This window comes from Zootoca vivipara, chromosome 1, assembly GCF_963506605.1.
Source record: "Zootoca vivipara chromosome 1, rZooViv1.1, whole genome shotgun sequence".
Lineage (NCBI taxonomy): Eukaryota > Metazoa > Chordata > Lepidosauria > Squamata > Lacertidae > Zootoca > Zootoca vivipara.
Genome location: NC_083276.1, coordinates 63651932 through 63670505, shown reverse-complemented (window position 1 = coordinate 63670505; position 18574 = coordinate 63651932). Strand labels below are relative to the sequence as shown.

At 40.0% G+C, this 18574-nt stretch overlaps 1 protein-coding gene across 2 annotated transcripts in view; it reads right to left on the bottom strand.

Moving 5' to 3' along the window:
* ELP4 (elongator acetyltransferase complex subunit 4) overlaps positions 1-18574 on the bottom strand; it is a 154940-nt gene that overhangs the window by 134592 nt on the left and 1774 nt on the right. For both annotated transcript variants that reach the window (XM_035117904.2, XM_035117893.2), the window contains exon 2: positions 13934-13969. In XM_035117904.2, the coding sequence (XP_034973795.2) occupies positions 13934-13969 (36 nt within the window). The remainder of the gene's footprint in view (positions 1-13933; positions 13970-18574) is intronic.

The following is an 18574-nucleotide window of genomic DNA, read 5'->3' as shown; positions in this document are numbered from 1 at the left end:
CCCATAAGATACCCCAAGCGGATGGATAGATCCACTCTTAGAGAATCGTGTCATAAGGGTTTCTTTTAGGCTAGTCTAGAAAAGGCACATCTCCGAAAATATGAGAGACTTGACAGCAGCAGCTCCACCACCACAACCACATTGTGCCTAACCATTAGCAGGATGCCATTTTCACAACTTCCATTGCTATTAAAGAAGCTCCTTAAAACATTATTAGAGATATGTAATTACTGTTTAACCAGTTGTGGCTTTTAGGGGTTAGGAAGGTGTGTTACTCCTGCTGCAATCCTCATTAGCTTCAGAAATTTCCAGAATTTGCTATGTTATTACAAAGAAAAATATTTATTTCTGTAGAGAAATAAATGTGAAATCTTAACAACCATAACAGTACTGAGCTCTTATCAGCATCCTAAAGCATTTTGTTGAATAAACTATGTATGTATGAATCATAGGATCTGCTATAAATATAATAGACCATCATGGAAAACCTAAATAAAAATACTCTGCTGTGTTGCTTCAAGGAGTATGGGATCATGTAAAAGCCTTCCAACACTAGTAAAAGGTGACACCGTGTACTCTTGCTCTCATGCTGAAAGCTGACCTATCATCACCTTTAGACCTCAACTTTCTAAATTCTGAAGCAGTGGCTTCTCTAAACATTGTCATTTGTATCCATTCAGATTGTTAGAAATTTCTTCATCTACAAAGAGAAAGAATCCTTCTGCATCTTTAAAGGTGCATGGGGACTTCAACTTTAAGAATTCAACTGTAAGAGATATTAAATATTAAAATCTGACATAAGGGGATCTGAACCAACATTTATATTTTGGTGCTTTGCTTAGGGTTCAGACATGTAGGCTGCAGGCAAATTTAGGCTACTTTAGAAGTAAGAGAAATGGATTAGATACCAGCTGTGACCTGAAGTACCGCCATAGTAACGGATTTTCCACTTTAGCCAAATTTTACCAGTATAACAAAACTATTGGATGTGGTAATAAATTAAATGGATCTTAGAACTGAAGGCCTAATTTTACTGAAATTATTACGATGATATTTGATGATTACTCACATGCCTTAATTTTGTTTTTGTTTAGAGTTTTTACTTCTAGACTGCAGTAAGGATTTTAAACTTTATTTTTAAAAAAGATGAACCTATCGTAATTTTTCAAAATACAGAGTATATTATTGGCATTATGTAGCCACAAAAAAATAAGTCAAATGTTTAGTTTAATTAAGGAACTTGTATAGTATAATCCTGTGGGTGTCTACTCATAACAGGGGCAGAGAACCTCAGACACACCATCTCCACCTGACCCTTGGGGCTCTGCTCAGGTAACACCCATCCCCAGGCCAGCCTCTTCTGGTCCTGATCAATTATTTTTCCTGGGTTGCATGTTTCCTGAATGATGATCATGTATGTTGCTTGCCTGGGTGGAGGTATGTGTGTCTGCATGGCTGGAATGTAGCCTATTATACAACAGCAAAAATAACCCACATTTGCCTAGAGCTATGCCCACCACTGGCATGCAGCCCCCAGAAAGTTGCCCATGAGGGAATATGGTCTTTCAGCTAAAAAACAAACAAACAAACACCCAACCCACGATTTAGAAGAAAGTCCCATTAAGTTCCATAGGACTTACTCCCAGGTAGGTGTGTACAGGACTGAAGCTTTAAACTGCTGAAGTGACCATTGTCCCTTAGGCTTCATTTCCCCACTCCTAAAAAAAAACCAGGAACAAATGAAGAACCCCATTGGATAAGACTAAGATTCCATCTAGTCCGGCATCCTATTTCCAATAGTGGCCGTGTAGACGGTTCTGAGGAAATACAAAGGATGAAGGCCATAGCCCTCTTTCATTGTTTGTTTCCAAGCAACTGGTATTCAGAGGCATATTGTCTCTGAACATGAAGGTTCCCTTCAACTAATATGAGTATTAACAATGATATTTATTGTTATGAATAATAATAATAATAATAATAATAATAATAATAATAATAATACTGTGATTTATTACCTACTTTTCACCATAAGATCCCAAGGTAAAGGTAAAGGGACCCCTGACTATTAGGTCTAGCCGCGGACGACTCTGGGGTTGTAGCGCTCATCTCGCTTTACTGGCTGAGGGAGCCGACGTGCAGCTTCCGGGTCATGTGGCCAGCATGACTAAGCCGCTTCTGGAGAACCAGAGCAATGCACGGAAATGCTGTTTACCTTCCCACCGGAACGGTACCTATTTATCTACTTGCACTTTGATGTGCTTTCGAACTTCTAGGTTGGCAGGAGCAGGGACGGAGCAACGGGAGCTCACTCCATCGCGGGGGTTCGAACAGCCGACCTTCCTAGGCTCTGTGGCCCACAGCGCCACCCACGTCCCAAGATAGGTTATACCAATTTAAAATACAACATAGAATCATAGAACTGCAGAGTTGGAATGGACCCCAAGGATCATCTAGTTCAATCCCCTGCAATGCAGGAATCTCAACATATGGTCCCCAATCCAATTTAAAACCATACTGGGCCCTGCCTAGCTTTGCAAATGTGCTAGCAGTTTTATTGCTGCACTACTAGCATTAAAAACAGTTTAAAACAAATTAGCATGCAACAAAAACTGTAAAATGAAAGTGGCAGACGCACCTAAGTTGTGGGGAGGGAATTCCACAACTTAGAGGCTGTCACAGAGAATGTCATCATATAGATCATTATTATTTTTATTAATTAATTTATTGTGTTTATATCCTACTTTTTCCCTAAGAGTTTAAGTTGTCATATCTGGTTCTCCTCCTTCTCAATTAATTCCCACAACAACCCTGGGAGGTAGGTGAGACTAAGAACAGTGGCTGGCCCAGGGTTACCCAGTGAGCTGAGTGGGGATTTGAAACCTGGTCTCTCCCAGGTCCTAGTCTAATACTCTAACCACTACACCATGCTGGCTGGCTACCAAAACCTGAGAGGGTAGTGAAACTACCATGAGGGTCCTCTCTGTTGATCTTAAAACCAGACCCAAGAGATTCTATAGAAAAAGAAGAAATCACTTAGCGCTTTAAACACTAAAGTGAACACCCAGAAACATACTGGCAATGCACCTGTTTTAAAATAAAACCCCAGCTAGAAATCTGGGGCAACTCCATGCACATTGCAATAATCCAATCTGGAAGCTACCAGAGCATGGAGTGCAGTAATCAGTTGTTTCTGTCTAAAAGAAGTTGTAGCTGGTAAACTAGCTGTAGGTGCAAAAAGGCACTCCTAACCACTGTGGCCACCTAAGGGTCCACTGAGCACATACAAGCTATGAAACTGTTCCTTCCAGAGGAATCTAAGAACATGCAGTCTCGTCACTTCTAGGACTTGAGAACTTGGATACAAAACATCTCTGTATTTTCAGGATCCACCTTTAATTCATTGGCCTTTATCCAGCCCATCACGGCCTCCAAGCACTCATCTTATACCTCAGCCACCTCTCCTGATTTATATAGATCAAAGAGAAAGAGCTGAATATAATATGCACTCCAATTCTCCTGATTAAGCTTCATATAAATGTCATCAACCAGAGTGACCAAAGCAGTTTTAGGGCCATGACTGGGTCTGAAGCCAGTATGTAATGGATCCAGATAATCAATTTCATTGAAGCATGCCTGGAGCTGGACCACTACACCCTCTCTTGTCCCAAAAGCTGATGTTCACCACTGGACAATAGCTGTTGAACATTTCTTGATCCAAGATCTCCTTGTAGGTGGACGGGACCACCTGCTCCAGTGCAGCATTGATCACTCCCTGGATCCACCCTCTACACTTAGCTCTAAGAAATGTGCTGATGGTTGGCCACACTTCTTCAAGCTGCCTGTCCACATCCTCAGGACACAACAAATAAAACTAATCCAGCACAGATGGAACAGACAGGTGTTAAGAAACCTGCCCATTAGTTTTGTGTATACAGTGGTACCTCGGTTTATGAACACAATTGGTTCCGGAAGTCTGTTCATAAACTGAAGCGTTCATAAACTGAAGCGAACTTTTCCATTGAAAGTAATGGAAAGTGGATTAATCCGTTCCAGAGTACTTAAACTGAAGCGTTCATAAACTGAAGCGAACTTTCCCATTGAAAGTAATGGAAAGTGGATTAATCTGTTCCAGACGGGTCCGCGGAGTACTTAAACTGAAGCGTTCATAAACTGAAGCATGGGTGTAATTGGTTCCGGAAGTCTGTTCATAAACTGAAGCGTTCATAAACCGAAGCGAACTTTCCCATTGAAAGTAATGGAAAATGAATTAATCTGTTCCAGATGGGTCCACGGTGTTCATAAACCGAAAATTCATAAACCGAGGTGTTCATAAACCGAGGTTCCACTGTAATTAAATCCCCACTCAACCAGTAATCCCACTGGGTGATCTTGGGTCAGTCATGATCTATTGGCCTGAGATACCTCACAGGGTTGTTGTGCTGTACACTGTCCTGAACTTCAAGGAAAGGCTGAATAAGAATGCACTAAATAAATAATCAGTGTTTGTTGTAGAAAAAAACCTCTGATTCCAGCATTTCAACATGAAATGATAGGCTACTCTGATTAGTAATGGGACCTGGCTGCAATTTTTTTTTATATTTAAGATAGAGCTATTTGTTTCTATTAGCTCAATAATTTTGATGCTGATAATCATCAATAACAATTAGTTGAAAGAAAAATATTTCAGCTCAGGTTTAGATAAACACAGTGCAATTGGTCTCAAACAATACTGAAGCAATAACATTTGCTATGTTACTACATGAGCCAGGCTGCATTTCATAGCTCACATTGGTAATGTTAGGTTTTCAAGTTTTCCAAAAGAACAAGGAGCTGTAAGAAAATAAGTGTTTTGGTTCCTCTAATGCTAAACTTTCAGTGAGAATAAACATTGAGCAACCTAAATACAGAACACCTCACTGCCTGCTACAGTGCTCAAAGGATTTAATGTGTTTTAGAAAACCTTCACAAACAATGTATCTTGGATGGTTAGAGTCAATGCTTCTCTAAGAATCCTTCAGTTATTCAATTTGTCACATAGAGAATAGCTTTTTTTATTGATTCATTTCTAGGTCACTAAACTTTTGTTTATTCAAAAGATCTAAAGTGCACTCATATGGGGCTATTCTGATAGCAGCCATTGTTCCCAGCTTCAGTACTTATGTTACTATTCAAAGCCTACACAGCCTGGACTGTTCTCCCCCCACCCCCGCCCGCTGCATCCCATTGTTTGCTACAGGTATTTTGACACCACAGAAATTAGCTCCTGCATTTTCCTACCATACAATATAAGTAACAATCAGAAAGTGAAGCATGTTCTTATTTATACAATATATCCTTGTGAAAAAGCAAGTCACATGGGAACACAAACTCAGAAAGCTGATACATTTTTTGAGCAAAAATTTCTAGATCCACAAATCCATTAAGGCTGGTGTAGACAATGTGGCATCCTCCAGATATTGTTAGACTCCAACTCCCATCAACCCCAGGAAGCAGGACCATGGTCAAGTATGATGGCAACTGAAGCCCTACAACATGGGCTGGGGCACCATGTCAGATACTCCTGCAACCCATGATACTTGCCATATAGCTCCACCTTCTTGTGGTTTTAATTAGGATTTAATACCCAGTACATGTACACCTAGTGGCAACTTCTCATTAAGGGGGCAAAGGAAGTAGTCTCCTGAAGTCAATGCTCATGTTCTGGCTGCACATTAGCACTTCACTAATACTTGCCATAGATCTGACTGGCTAATAATAAACTTCCATGCTACAGCTTTGTCCCTTAATGTTTTTAAAAACTGGTTTCCATGTGAATTGTCCCTCTACCACATAACAGGAAGCTCCAAGGGCATGGGGCATTTTAAAACGGAACCAGCAGAAGTGATTTTAAGTATCTTCTTAGACAAATACACATTCCTTTCTATTCAAGCTATTTATACACCGCTTAAGCATAGTACCTAGAAATTATAAAAATTCTATAGTAGATAAATTCAGTTAACATTACTCATAAAAACAGACTTTCTTAAAAAGACAACTGAAATAGAAAGAATCCCATCAAGCACCTGAAGTTCCACAGAATTAGGCCCATAATACTGAATGCACAGCCCACAGCCATGTAGCTGAGTCACAGGGAACCAATAACAGAGGATTTCGGTGGTCGGGCAGGGTTACAAGGAATCAGGCAGTCCTAAGGGTATCCTGGACCCAAGTTGTTAATGGCATTGTAAAAGAATACAAGAACCCAGAACAGGGGCGTACCCAGGATTAAAACTGGGGGTGGGGGGAGAGGGAAGGAAGGAGGGAGGGAGGGAGGGAAGAGAGAAGGAAGGAAGGAAGGAAGGAAGGAAGGAAGGAAGGAAGGAAGGAAGGAAGGAAGGAAGGGGTGGGTGGGTAGAGAGAGAGAGAGAAGGGAGGGAGGGAGAGAAAAAAAGGAAGAAAGAAAGGGGGGAAAGAAGGATGGAGCTCCCATCTGTCCCCCCCCCAGCTCAGACTGCTCCTCCCCCCTCCCACGTTCCTGTCGCAGGCTGCAGCCGTGGAGGGGGCAAAAACAGCCCGATTTCCATAACCCGCAACGACTTTCCCCCTTCAGTTTTCAGAGGGGAAAAGTGCAGGTTATGGTCCGTAAAATACGGTTTTGAGGTTACCAGTACATTAATCACTATGGTCAAGAATGGCCATTGCTGGCATACAAACTAGTAAAAGGCATGCCTGGCCATTGAGGTTACCAGAGACTTGAGTAACACCCACAAACTACAAACCTGTTATTTCAGAAGGGGTGCAATCTAGTCCTGAATATGCAACTGGCTCAGTTAGTTATTATTATGGAGGTTCTTAATCTATTTAGAAGCAATATTAGAAGCTGAAAAAAATAAGGAGACTAAACTAAACTGGCTATAGTTGGTGCAGAAGCAGGAAAAACAAGTCACTGTTAGTCTGTTTCCCCATCCTTCTATATGCAGATGACATGGTTCTGCTCTCACGGACAAGAATTGGCTTAAAACGTTTGCTAAATACCTGTATCGACTACTGGGCCAGAATGAAAATGAGCATGAACTTCAACAAAAGCAAAATAATGGTTTTCGGGAACTCTCGTAAGAGCTATAGCCGGGTTTTCGGTGGGAAACACATCCAACAGGTTCCCAACTTCAAATCACAGGCTCTGGTGGTCTACGCACTGTGTAGCGGCAGTAAACGCCAGCAAGCTGTCTATGCAGGCCATAACGTGCTTCTTTGCAACAAAAGGTAACAACACATCCCTTCTGCTCTCAAGGCTTTTAATGCTAAAGTCAGAGCCCAACTGTTCTATGAAATTCCAATCTGGATGACAGGGTTTACCCAGTTAGTGGAATGGGTACAGTCAGCCTTTCTGTTTAAGACTTTTGCCATCCCACGCTGTGAACCCAATGCTGCCTTGTGTCTAGAGGGAGGCCAACATAAGCTTGAGACAGCTGCCTGGGTGAGTTTTCTTTTATGCTGGCTAAACATCTGCTTTTCAGCAGACAAAGACTCCTTACTTTGTGAAGTTCTGTCAGGCTCCTTCCCTTCCCCAGGGTTACAACTGTTTTGCACAAAGATACAGCAACTTGGGCTCTCAGAGGATCTCCTAGGTGGCGTGGCTTTCCCAATCGCCAAAGCCATGTTAAAAACCAGGTTATGGGACATACTGTAGAGCATCAGGAACTGATTTTATCTGTGAGAAAAACATGTCCCCCTCTTTATTTTCAACTCGCTTGGGCACAGGAATCTAATCCAATTATCTAAAATTTCTGTTTAACCCGCAAGAAAGAAGGGCTTTCTCGCTAGCTAGCTTTAACGCTAATCCCTCTAAGTTCCTCTGGGGTAGGTTCGCGGGGACGGTAGAAGAAGATAGGACCTGCCCATGTGATGCCCACCTGGTGGAAACTCTAGCATAGGCATAGGCAACCTTGGCTCTCCAGATGTTTTGGAACTACAACTCCCATGATCCCTGACCACTGGCCCTGTTAGCTAGGGATCATGGGAGTTGAAGTTCCAAAACATCTGGAGAGCCAAGGTTGCCTAAGCCTGCTCTAGCACACATGGTCCTTAAATGCAAAATGTATGATGATATCTGCCAGCAATACCTGGATCAACTATGTGTCCCAAAATGGAAACCGGAGATAGAGGTTATACGCTTCCTATTACAGGGGAGAGACCAGGAGCTGACTAAGACGGTAGCCAAGTCCCTCTATCTGATCTTTTGCTGCCGAAGTACATTACAGGACCCTCCCTTGTTGGAGACCCACAGAGGTGAAATAGAATGCTGCCCTCCTCTTCCTTTAGGCAAGTGACTGTACTGATGATATGGCGACGTGATTGTACTGGCCAATTCGTTTTGTTTTGAATGTTTCTGGATGATGCCAATAAAGGTTTTCATTGATTGATTGTTAGTCTGTTGTATCTACTCACAGTTTAAATAAATTATGTGAGAAGTAAGTACAGGATCTCCAATAAATCTATTTTAATTTATATGCCTCTTTTCAGAGCATGTCTTTATAAACAGATAATACTGAATTACAGTATACAATGGTACCTCTACTTACTAATTTAATGCGTTCCGAACGCACATTCGTAAGTTGAATCCCATAGGAATGCATTGGGAGAAAAAAATCCGTATGTAGAAGCAACCCTATCTAAAAATGCGTAAGTAGAAAAAATCCTATCTAAACTGCATCCAAGAGGCGGACGGAGCTCCATTCGTAAGTAGAAACATTCGTAAGTAGAGGTACTACTGTACACAATACAGAACAACAAATGTGACTACTTAAAAGTTTTAAAATTATCAGTACTATCATTAGAAGCCCCTAAACATAACAAGCTTTGAAAGCCAAGGGAGAGGAGAATTGAATGCAGTATATCTGCAAATATGACAGTCTGCAGTGCAGATAGTCTAGACAGGTTGCCCTAGAGCTGCTGAGAATCTGTCACAACCCATCATTATTAATTTATTAAATCATCAGCATCCACAGTACTATAGTCTAATAGTATGACCTAAGGTGAGCATTTCCTAAGTTATAGAACATCTTACCTAAAGTGCTGTAGGTAACATGATAAGACTATTTTAATCATTCCCACCATCTAAAATTCCATCTAAAATATTTTGCTAATGTCCATAGTAGTTATTAAGCTCAGGGGAGGTTAGTCTGTGTCACTTGTATTTAATTAGCACATGCCAATACAAAGTTAGCAAACATATATGTTACAATACTTGGCACACTGCCATTCAGCAGGAAGGTAAATTTTGACAAGTTATATTTTGTATAATTATATTTAGCAAATCACTGTTTTGTACTTTTCTAGAGATTACCTTTTTCAACTTTCAAAAAGGTGATAAAGTCAATTATGTTGACAAGTGACGAGTACCCTTAATAGGCAGGTTAGATTGCATACCTAAAACAAAAAATGGTAGCTAATTAAAATAGCTGAAATTGCTCCAAGGCTTAGACTGAACAAGAATGGTCCTGCCTTTAGTCAAGTTGAAGTTTTAGCTTTATAAAAACTTGGCCTCAGTTACTAAACAAAACCCTTTTGTAACCTAACTTTTTAAAATTTTGAACTCACAATTAAAAGACACACAAAAATTCACTTAAATTAGTTATGCAAGGTTTTCCTACTGGAATGCAGTTTCAATTTAGAAAATCTGCATATTCAATAAAATACATAATAATTTTGAAATAAAATATAAAACTATATGGTTATTTAGGCTGCCAAGGTGTAGGTAAAACATGATAAAAACAAACACTGGCAGCTGTCTATTAATACAGTAAAAATGAAGTTTTACTTTCAGCTCTGTGATAACACTGTCACAGAGTCTGGAAAAAGTGAAACTCAAGTAACAATTTAAAATCAAAGCATCTTTGTTTTATCAAAAATCAAAGGCAGAAGAAAAAAGTACCGTACACAATTTCCTATTGTTTGTAATCTGTGGCCTAGCAAGGATGGCCTCCTGAACATGCCCTTCTTTTATCAAATACTAGTAGGGTGGGGAAAACATACGAAAAGATTCTACCGGTAGGCAATTATTTTTCAACTCTGAAATGGTCAGTCCAAAAGTTTCTGAAGCAACACAAGGTGTAGGCCTTTTAATATAATTAAGCATGGTTTATTTCAATTATGCTTTATATTATACTTAAGAAGTTATATACATTTTAGCATATTTTTATTCTAGTTGCTGCCATATCAACCTACTGGTATGAAATTGATTAAAAGACAATTTCTGTTCTAGAAACTAGTACGGATCTGGAACTTGGCTTCAGTCTTCACCTACAACATAGGACTCACTTATGTAGCACAATCCCCCAGAGGTTAATTCAACATAAATCTCACTGTACTCAGCGGAGATCATTTCAAGGTAAGTGTGCCAAGTATTGCAGCCTTATTTTTCTACCGTGTTTTACAAGTGTGTGTATTTCCTAACTCTTCTCTCCTTCTCTTTCTGGCTTAATTCCAAAGTCACATTTCCAATCAACTCCCTACCCCACATTCTCTTACATGCCCAGTTTAATACAAGATTTCCTGGTTTGTTGAATTAATTTGCTGTGACATCCTAACCAGGAAACTGTGGTCTGAGTGCTCCATGCAAAACAGGGTTTCACATTCCCAATATAACAAACCATTGCTTGTTGGTCCCAGGATATTACATATGAGCTAGATTTCTGGGTTTTTCCCCTTTGAAAAAAAATCCCTAGCCAAGTTGGGGTGTGTGTGTGTGACAACATTGCTGCGAGACACCTTAGGTCATAACCCAAGTAACCAGCTAAATACAAATGGCATTCAGGTAGAATTTCAAATAATATTTAACAGGATTTGAAGCCATTCTGTTATGCAATTTTCAGAAAACCTTCACAATAGAAACAGACATTTAATAATCTTGAATTTACTATTAGTTTCCTAAATTAGGCAGGATAATATACATCAAATAATGAAGATGAGCATTTGATTTGCTAATACTGAAGTGATGCAATCTATTCTTGAGACTGTTAAAAAAGGATCTAACCTTTTTAAAACACAGAGTATAATACTGAAATATCCTCCTTGGAGGCTTAACTCCGACAGCTTCAATCTCATGATACAGAAAGCTTGTCTAGACTAATCTCATGACAGTATGTTACTGTTGTCTGTATAATGACAGGCCATTCAACTAGAATACCAACTATACTTGCTTTAAAACCAACATACAAGATATAAATTCTACACATAATAAGTATGAAAAATAGTCCATTTAATTCAAAAATTAAAGTCTTAGGAACTGAAGTACCGTCACTTCCATGTTTTCAATTACTATCCCCACACAAGCTTAAATGATCCAATTTGATTAGCAATTTAGTGAAGAATTCTGGTTATCTACGAACACATATGCACTTTTTCATGATCCAATCACTATACAGTAACCATCTCCTGCATTAAGTCTATCATGGCCACAACTTTATCTAATCTTTATCTAACTTTATCTCACAATTTTATCAAATCCCCACATTGACCAGTATTTATTCTCAGAGATGACCTACTGAAATCAAAGGATTGAAATTGCTGAAGCAATTATTTAAAACTGTTTGGAGCAGTGCTTTTTCGGGTGTGTGTGTGCAGGGGGACACATACCCCTAAACATTTTGCAAATCTTTGTACTTTTGTCCATTTACTGTATTTATTTTTCCCCATTTGAACTATAGTGATTTTCTTGCGTCAAAATGAGAGTACCTTTAAAAGATTTTTAAGAAAAAAAGCACTGGTTCTGAATATTGCTGGATATTGCCCCTTGTTTTTATTATTATACTAGCTGGCCCTGCCACGCGTTGCTGTGGGTTATTTGTGTGATTTCCCCTACCCTGTGCCGATCCATGACGTATCCCTGTGATTCCCCCACTCCTCCCCCCACCCCCAGCTTACCCCTGTGATTTCCCTTCTCTCCTCCGTCCACCCCCCCCCCCGGTTATCCCTGTGACCCGTTCATTTTGCACATAATCATTCCCCCAATGCGGGTGTTCTGTAAAATTTTGCCCTGTCCCAACCCTGAATCCCCTACCCACGTGTGTTATGTGAAATAACATTTATTCTACACAAAGGCACGACCCTGTAAAAGGCTCATATTCAGCTGATTCTATGCTGTGGCCTATTTGGCCCCCCACCACCCACCACCCAGGCAGGCCCCTAAATCCACTCAGCCTAGTCTGCAAAGCCGAGGCGAGATACTGTGGAGAGGGCAGGTTTCATCCCTGTGTCTCCCCCCACCCTGTTCTAACCCTATCCCATTACCTATCCCTGCCCCCTATTCACTCCCCACCCCCACCCCAGACAGGCCCCTACCTCCACTTGGCAATGTTGGCCTTGTTGCTGCAAAAGGCCTGTTTTCAGTTGGTTTGGCCTTATTGCTGGAAAAGGCCTGTTTTCAGTTGGTTTGGCCTTGTTGCTGCAAAAGGCCTGTTTTCAGTTGATTGCTGTGGAATTTTGTGATGACATCTGGTGGCGCGCCTTTGGAGGCAGCAGTGGGTGATCTGCCTTTCTATTGGATGCTGCTGGAGTCTTTAGAGCTTCTGCTGGTGACGTCTAATTTGGGCACCACTTTTGTGTTTAATCATTATTTTAGGTATGAAAGGTGTGCTTTTTTGGAAAAACTTTTATGCCAGATCCCTCACTGATGGGCATGGAACGTTGTGGCCAAATTTGTTACATTACAGTTCAGCGATTACGGAGAAAGGCTGTGACCTCTGTGCACGCAATGCCTACATTTATATATATATAGATTAGAGATATTAAAGTAACTTTTGAGAAGCTTTATTGTTTTTACCTTACCTGCATTTTTTCAGCTTTCTGATCATATAGGATGAGTTGACCAATATAAGAACACTATCTGAACAACTGCAACCAACTGTTAAGCAGTTGTTCACATAGTGTTCTTATATTCATCAACTCATCCTACATGATTAGAAAGCTGAAAAAATGCAGGTAAGGTAAAAACAATAAAGCTTCTCACCATTCCATGATCAAGGGGGCTGGAGCAGGCGCATAGAGTCCACAGGCCCTAGGGGAAGACCTCAGGGGTGCCACTGTGCTCACAGGTGCCATGTTGGTAACCCCGGCTTTAACGCAATCCTGTGATAACCACGGTTTATGTGAGAAGTTGTTACTTTCACTTTAAGAGGAAGTGTGTGCTCATCTTTACTCGGAAGGTCATTTATTCCTTCCAATGATCTCTCTCTCTCTCTCTCTCTGTGTGTGTGTGTTTGTTTGTCCTTTTCTCCACGAATTCTATATTTTTATGGGTTTAAAATCTACCATCAGTTCTTCACATAAAAAAACCTGTGATGGGAGACACTTGGCATCATTGTGCTGGAAACGGGAACTGTGCTTCACAATAACTATGGGTTGTATTCAGTGTAGCGCTAAGACTCTATCACTACAATAATTTTCTTTGCATGGTGGAACCTTCCCTCCCTCTTCCACTGCGCTAGCACGTATCCTTACCATGGCTTATGCTAGCACAACTATTTAGTTGAATATGACTCTATGATTAGTTTAAACCTGCCAGCTCCAGAAGCCGTGTTTTGAAACTGTTTCATTTTGAAATTAACTGGCCATAATTAGTGATTCTCAGTTCAGGAGCAATGACAAATCATGTTTAAGGGGGAATGACAGAAAAACCTTCTGAAGTATTATTTTGGCCATGTGGGAAGAGGAAAGTATGAGGGTTCCAGTTTGTGCACATTGTAGTAAATCAGTGTTTAACATGACATGATGACATGGCCACGGTGAAAAAAATTAATGTTTTCTTTACAACGTCCTGCATTATCTTTTAGAAGGAACTCCTTAGAAAAACCACTCTTACATTTTCCCTAAAACACTTGATAAAAATAAAAAGATAATGCCATGACCATATAATTGCTAGTAAGTAAAATATATTATAAAATTTCATACTAACCAATAAGAAGAAGGGTTCCAACTGCCAAACCTCCGCCTAGGAACAAATTAATTTAAGAAATTAGAATGCATAATAATGTTTCCAACAATTAGTAGCATTAAGGAAAGGTGATACAGGAAGTTTAAAATGTAACATGAAAAACATTTTAATTACCTTTATAATACTTCTTACAATTCACTATTAAATAATTATATATTGCATATAATTATATATCACACACTACAATTACTTTCACAATATGGTGAAAAGATCCTGCATAGCTCTACATAACTAAACGCAAGTACTTTAATAGTGTTGTCACAAGCCAACATTCCTTTGTTTTAGTAAGACTCTACACATAAAGTAATCCTTCCTCATTAGAGCAAGTGTTTGAAAAACCTGGTACAGTTAATTCAGTAAGTTGCATTTATCATGCGTCAAAACTATCTAGTTGCAGAAACTGACTCAGCTGCCTATAGGATACTGATTAAGGCTACCGTCCTGTACACATTTATCTGGAATCATTCCCACTGAATTAATTAGAATTTACTTTTGTTTAGTTATCTTACAAAAGTGCAAGGGTGATAGCCTCCACCTTGCAACCCACATCCCACCTGCACCAGTGCCGAGAACAGCAAAGCAAAGCTAAACCCATACAACTACATCAATGCAGCACATCTGCACAAAGAGCTCAGATAGAGCCTAAATGGACATATGATGAGTTTACACCAGGCATCCCCAAACTGCGGCCCTCCAGATTTTTGGCCTACAACTCCCATGATCCCTAGCTAACAGGACCAGTGGTCGGGGAAGATGGGAATTGTGGTCCAAAACATCTGGAGGGCTGATGTTTGGGGATGCCTGGTTTACACCATTGCACAGATGCAACAAGGAATACGGTGGTACCCATCTCAGATTGCATAGGGTCAGCTGAATCAACACCTTTGATGAGTGGGCATCTTTATCATCATCAGCCAGCTCCTAAATCTTTCTGCTCTCCCTCCATCTAGGGAAAAGAGCCTGGGACCTGGACTATAACATGAGGAGCTGGATACCAGAATACACTTCCATAAACACCTATCTATATTATACCTTTTTCTGGATTTTTGGTAAACTGAAATCTTGACTTAAAGATTGATATGTAATATTTTTGTATTTCAGTGATTCTTAATGCATTTTAGTAAATTGTCTTAAGTTATACAATGTTGCACAATGCCTTGGTAACTTTGGGTTTAAAGGTGGTTTATAAATTATTATTATTTTTTAAAAAAACCCGCAAGTATAAATAATTTGACAGACATCAACTTAAGGGAATGTTGTTTTTCCCCTAACCAAACCAAGTGCTATTCCAAGGGTAAAATGTTTCCTCTAAAGCCAAGCCAACCACGTCACTTGGCAGAGGGGGAGAGGGTTTGAGACCCGGGGAGGGAATCTTGTTAGAATAAAGTTATAAACTCAAACAGGGCCTCCTGACCAGCTTAGTCCTCTGAAGTCTGGGGCAAGTGGCTGCCCTGCTCTGCACAGGCGTGGTTTCACCCTCTCTATCACCACTGTTTCCAGAGGTGACTGGAAACTTGAGACAACAATTTTCCTGACAACAGAGGTGTACCATATTGAGTGGTCTTTGAATTAAAATTTGATTTTCAATAACCTTTAAACAGACATCCAAGTTTATGTGATGTGACATGCATAATATCACACAAAGATGATCACGCCTATGTATTTGTCATCTTCCCAGGGTAGCACTCTGGGTACAACCAATTCTCATTAGAGAAAGCACAGGAGATGAAGGTGGGTCCAAGTCAGGCTAGTTTAACAGATTTTCTCAATACCGGTTTCTCCTTTCTCAATTTTACAAAACCATGTGTCACATTCCAAATTAATGGCCTGTGGATTATTTGTAATAGTTTAGCTGCATTTACCTTTTGTTTATAGTTATTGTACTCTCTCTTATCATCATGTTCGGATAAGAAGGGTGGGTATGGTATTTTACTCTTTCAAGTACGCTATTTCATGTTTTACTTCCCGAGTTGCAAATCTTTAATCTTAAAAATAGTTGCAGAGCTTACTATAGAACTAAGACTACTCTAGGCTGAATGGTTGTGGATTCCAAATAAATGCTATGTTGCCGAAAGTAAACAAAGCTGTTTTCAGTCACTAGCAATAGAGGTCTGCTTAAGGTGCTAAAAAAACCAACAGAACCCAACCAGCAATATCTCCAGAGTAAGTAAAGCCACCCAATCTTAAACAACTCCTCACCCACAATAATACAACCACCAGACTTAACATGGACACTGGTACCAGAGCCTGCAATAAACCCAGATGCCAACTTTGCTGCCACATACACCCGGACAACATCATTACTGGCCCCAACAACATCCAACATACCATCTCAGGACTATTTAATTGCTCATCTGCCACCCAATCTTAAACAACTCCTCACCCACAATAATACAACCACCAGACTTAACATGGACACTGGTACCAGAGCCTGCAATAAACCCAGATGCCAACTTTGCTGCCACATACACCCGGACAACATCATTACTGGCCCCAACAACATCCAACATACCATCTCAGGACTATTTAATTGCTCATCTTCTAACATTGTGTATGCCATCAAATGCCAACGGTGCCCTTCAGCTCTCTATATTGGACAAACAGGCCAAACCCTACGCCAAAGGATAAATGGACATAAATCTGACATCAGGAACCATAAGACTGAAAAACCAGTAGGAGAACACTTCAATCTCCCAGGACATTCTATACAAGATCTCAAAGCAGCTGTTTTATTACAGAGAAATTTCAGGAACAGACTGGAAAGGGAAGTTGCTGAATTGGAAATCATTACCAAGCTTAAAACCATGGAAGCACCTGGGATGAATAGAGATATCGGATTCTTATCTCATTATGCATGATCAAGCTTTCTTTAGCACCTCAGCCCAGGACTAATTGCAGCCATCAGCAGCCATTAACACCCATCTACAGGTTTACCACTCCCATCAGCCCATCTCCCATTCCCACCCACCACCCTCTGTATATATATAGGGTCTGACACTTCTGTTTCTAGTGTATCTGAAGAAGTGTGCATGCACACGAAAGCTCATACCAAAATATAAACTTAGTTGGTCTTTAAGGTGCTACTGAAGGAATTTTCTTATTTTGCTTCGACTCAGACCAACACGGCTACCTACCTGTAAAAGACCAACACGGCTACCTACCTGTAAACAGAACTATTAAACATTAAAAGCTTCCCTAAACAGGGCTGCCTTCAGAATCATTGGTGGCAAAGGACACTGTCTACTTGGTCGATGTCAGATTAGGGAGATCCAAGTTTAAATCTTTACACAACAGTGAAACTCACTTGGTAACATTGTGCCAGTCACACATACTAACCTACCCCACCCCACAAGGTTGTGGACCTTTGTGGACACCCCTACTAAGCTCTTTGTGGGAAAGCATATAAAATGCAAAATAAATGAACATACATAATTTTTTTAAGCTAATGACCCTGGCCAAGTTAGCTGAATTTCATTCCTATTGAAATAAATGGGATTTCAGTTATGACTGTAATCACTTCTGAATGATGTGTTCATGGTCATGTGTGAAATTTAAATGCCCTCATAATGTGAAGAACTAGATCTTGTATTTCAGAATGGCAGCATCAGCCAGGATGGGGGATTCCAAAATGATCTCATCCCAACTAAAGATTATATATATATTGGAGAAGGCAAAATAACACAAAAAATTAACTAGAAGCAAGGATTACAATAATACAAAATTTGAGATGGGGTGCAGCCAATGGCATTTGGCAAAAATGTTCCGCTAACAGTTTTCCTATTGAGTAAGCATTAAAATGATCCACTGGCAACTGTTCCCTTCCTAATGATGATAAAATAAGATTGAATCAGTGATAGTTTTTCATTTCTGCTTTTCTGTCTGAAGGAAGACCATATCTAATCTAATCTAATCTAGTACAATGGTTGTATAAAGCAGACTACCCAAGGCCTGATTAGCGCATTACATTTTTGAAGGTGTTTGCTGATGTGAGAATTGCATACACATCTATATAACCGTACTCACAAAAAACTACTGAACTCATCCCCAGCCAAACTAATATATAACCAAATCTGTGTACTCACTTACAGATTCATGTACATGGGAATCTTAGAGTGAGAGTCACATAGTTTTGCACATGGCCCTTTTACACATCTCTTCTGTCAGAAATGGGAACACAGAAAAACTACAAAACTGGAATAGTACCACTGCCAAGCAAAAAAGAGGTGGGGGGGGAGGGTAGAATTCCAGCTGCTCAAATTGTTGTTTACTATAAGCTAATTGCATTTTGGAAAATTCCTTCTTCAGGGCACATTTTTCACAACAATTCTCGCATCCGATGTATATTGTAGCAACTCCTGCTCCTACTAAATTATCACTCACTTCTTCATAGGCCTTTTCCCTAAAAGGATGGCAGGGAATTCCCTGTGGTAGTGACACCCCACCAAACCACTACATTCCCAAATCTGTGAGCCCATGAAGTGACCATCTTTAGATAAAAGACCTGATGCATGATGCAACTCATATCTGAACATAAAGAGATACATGAAGTTCTAGCTAGATTCAAAATGATACGTCCTAAATGTTAGGAAGAATAAATTAATT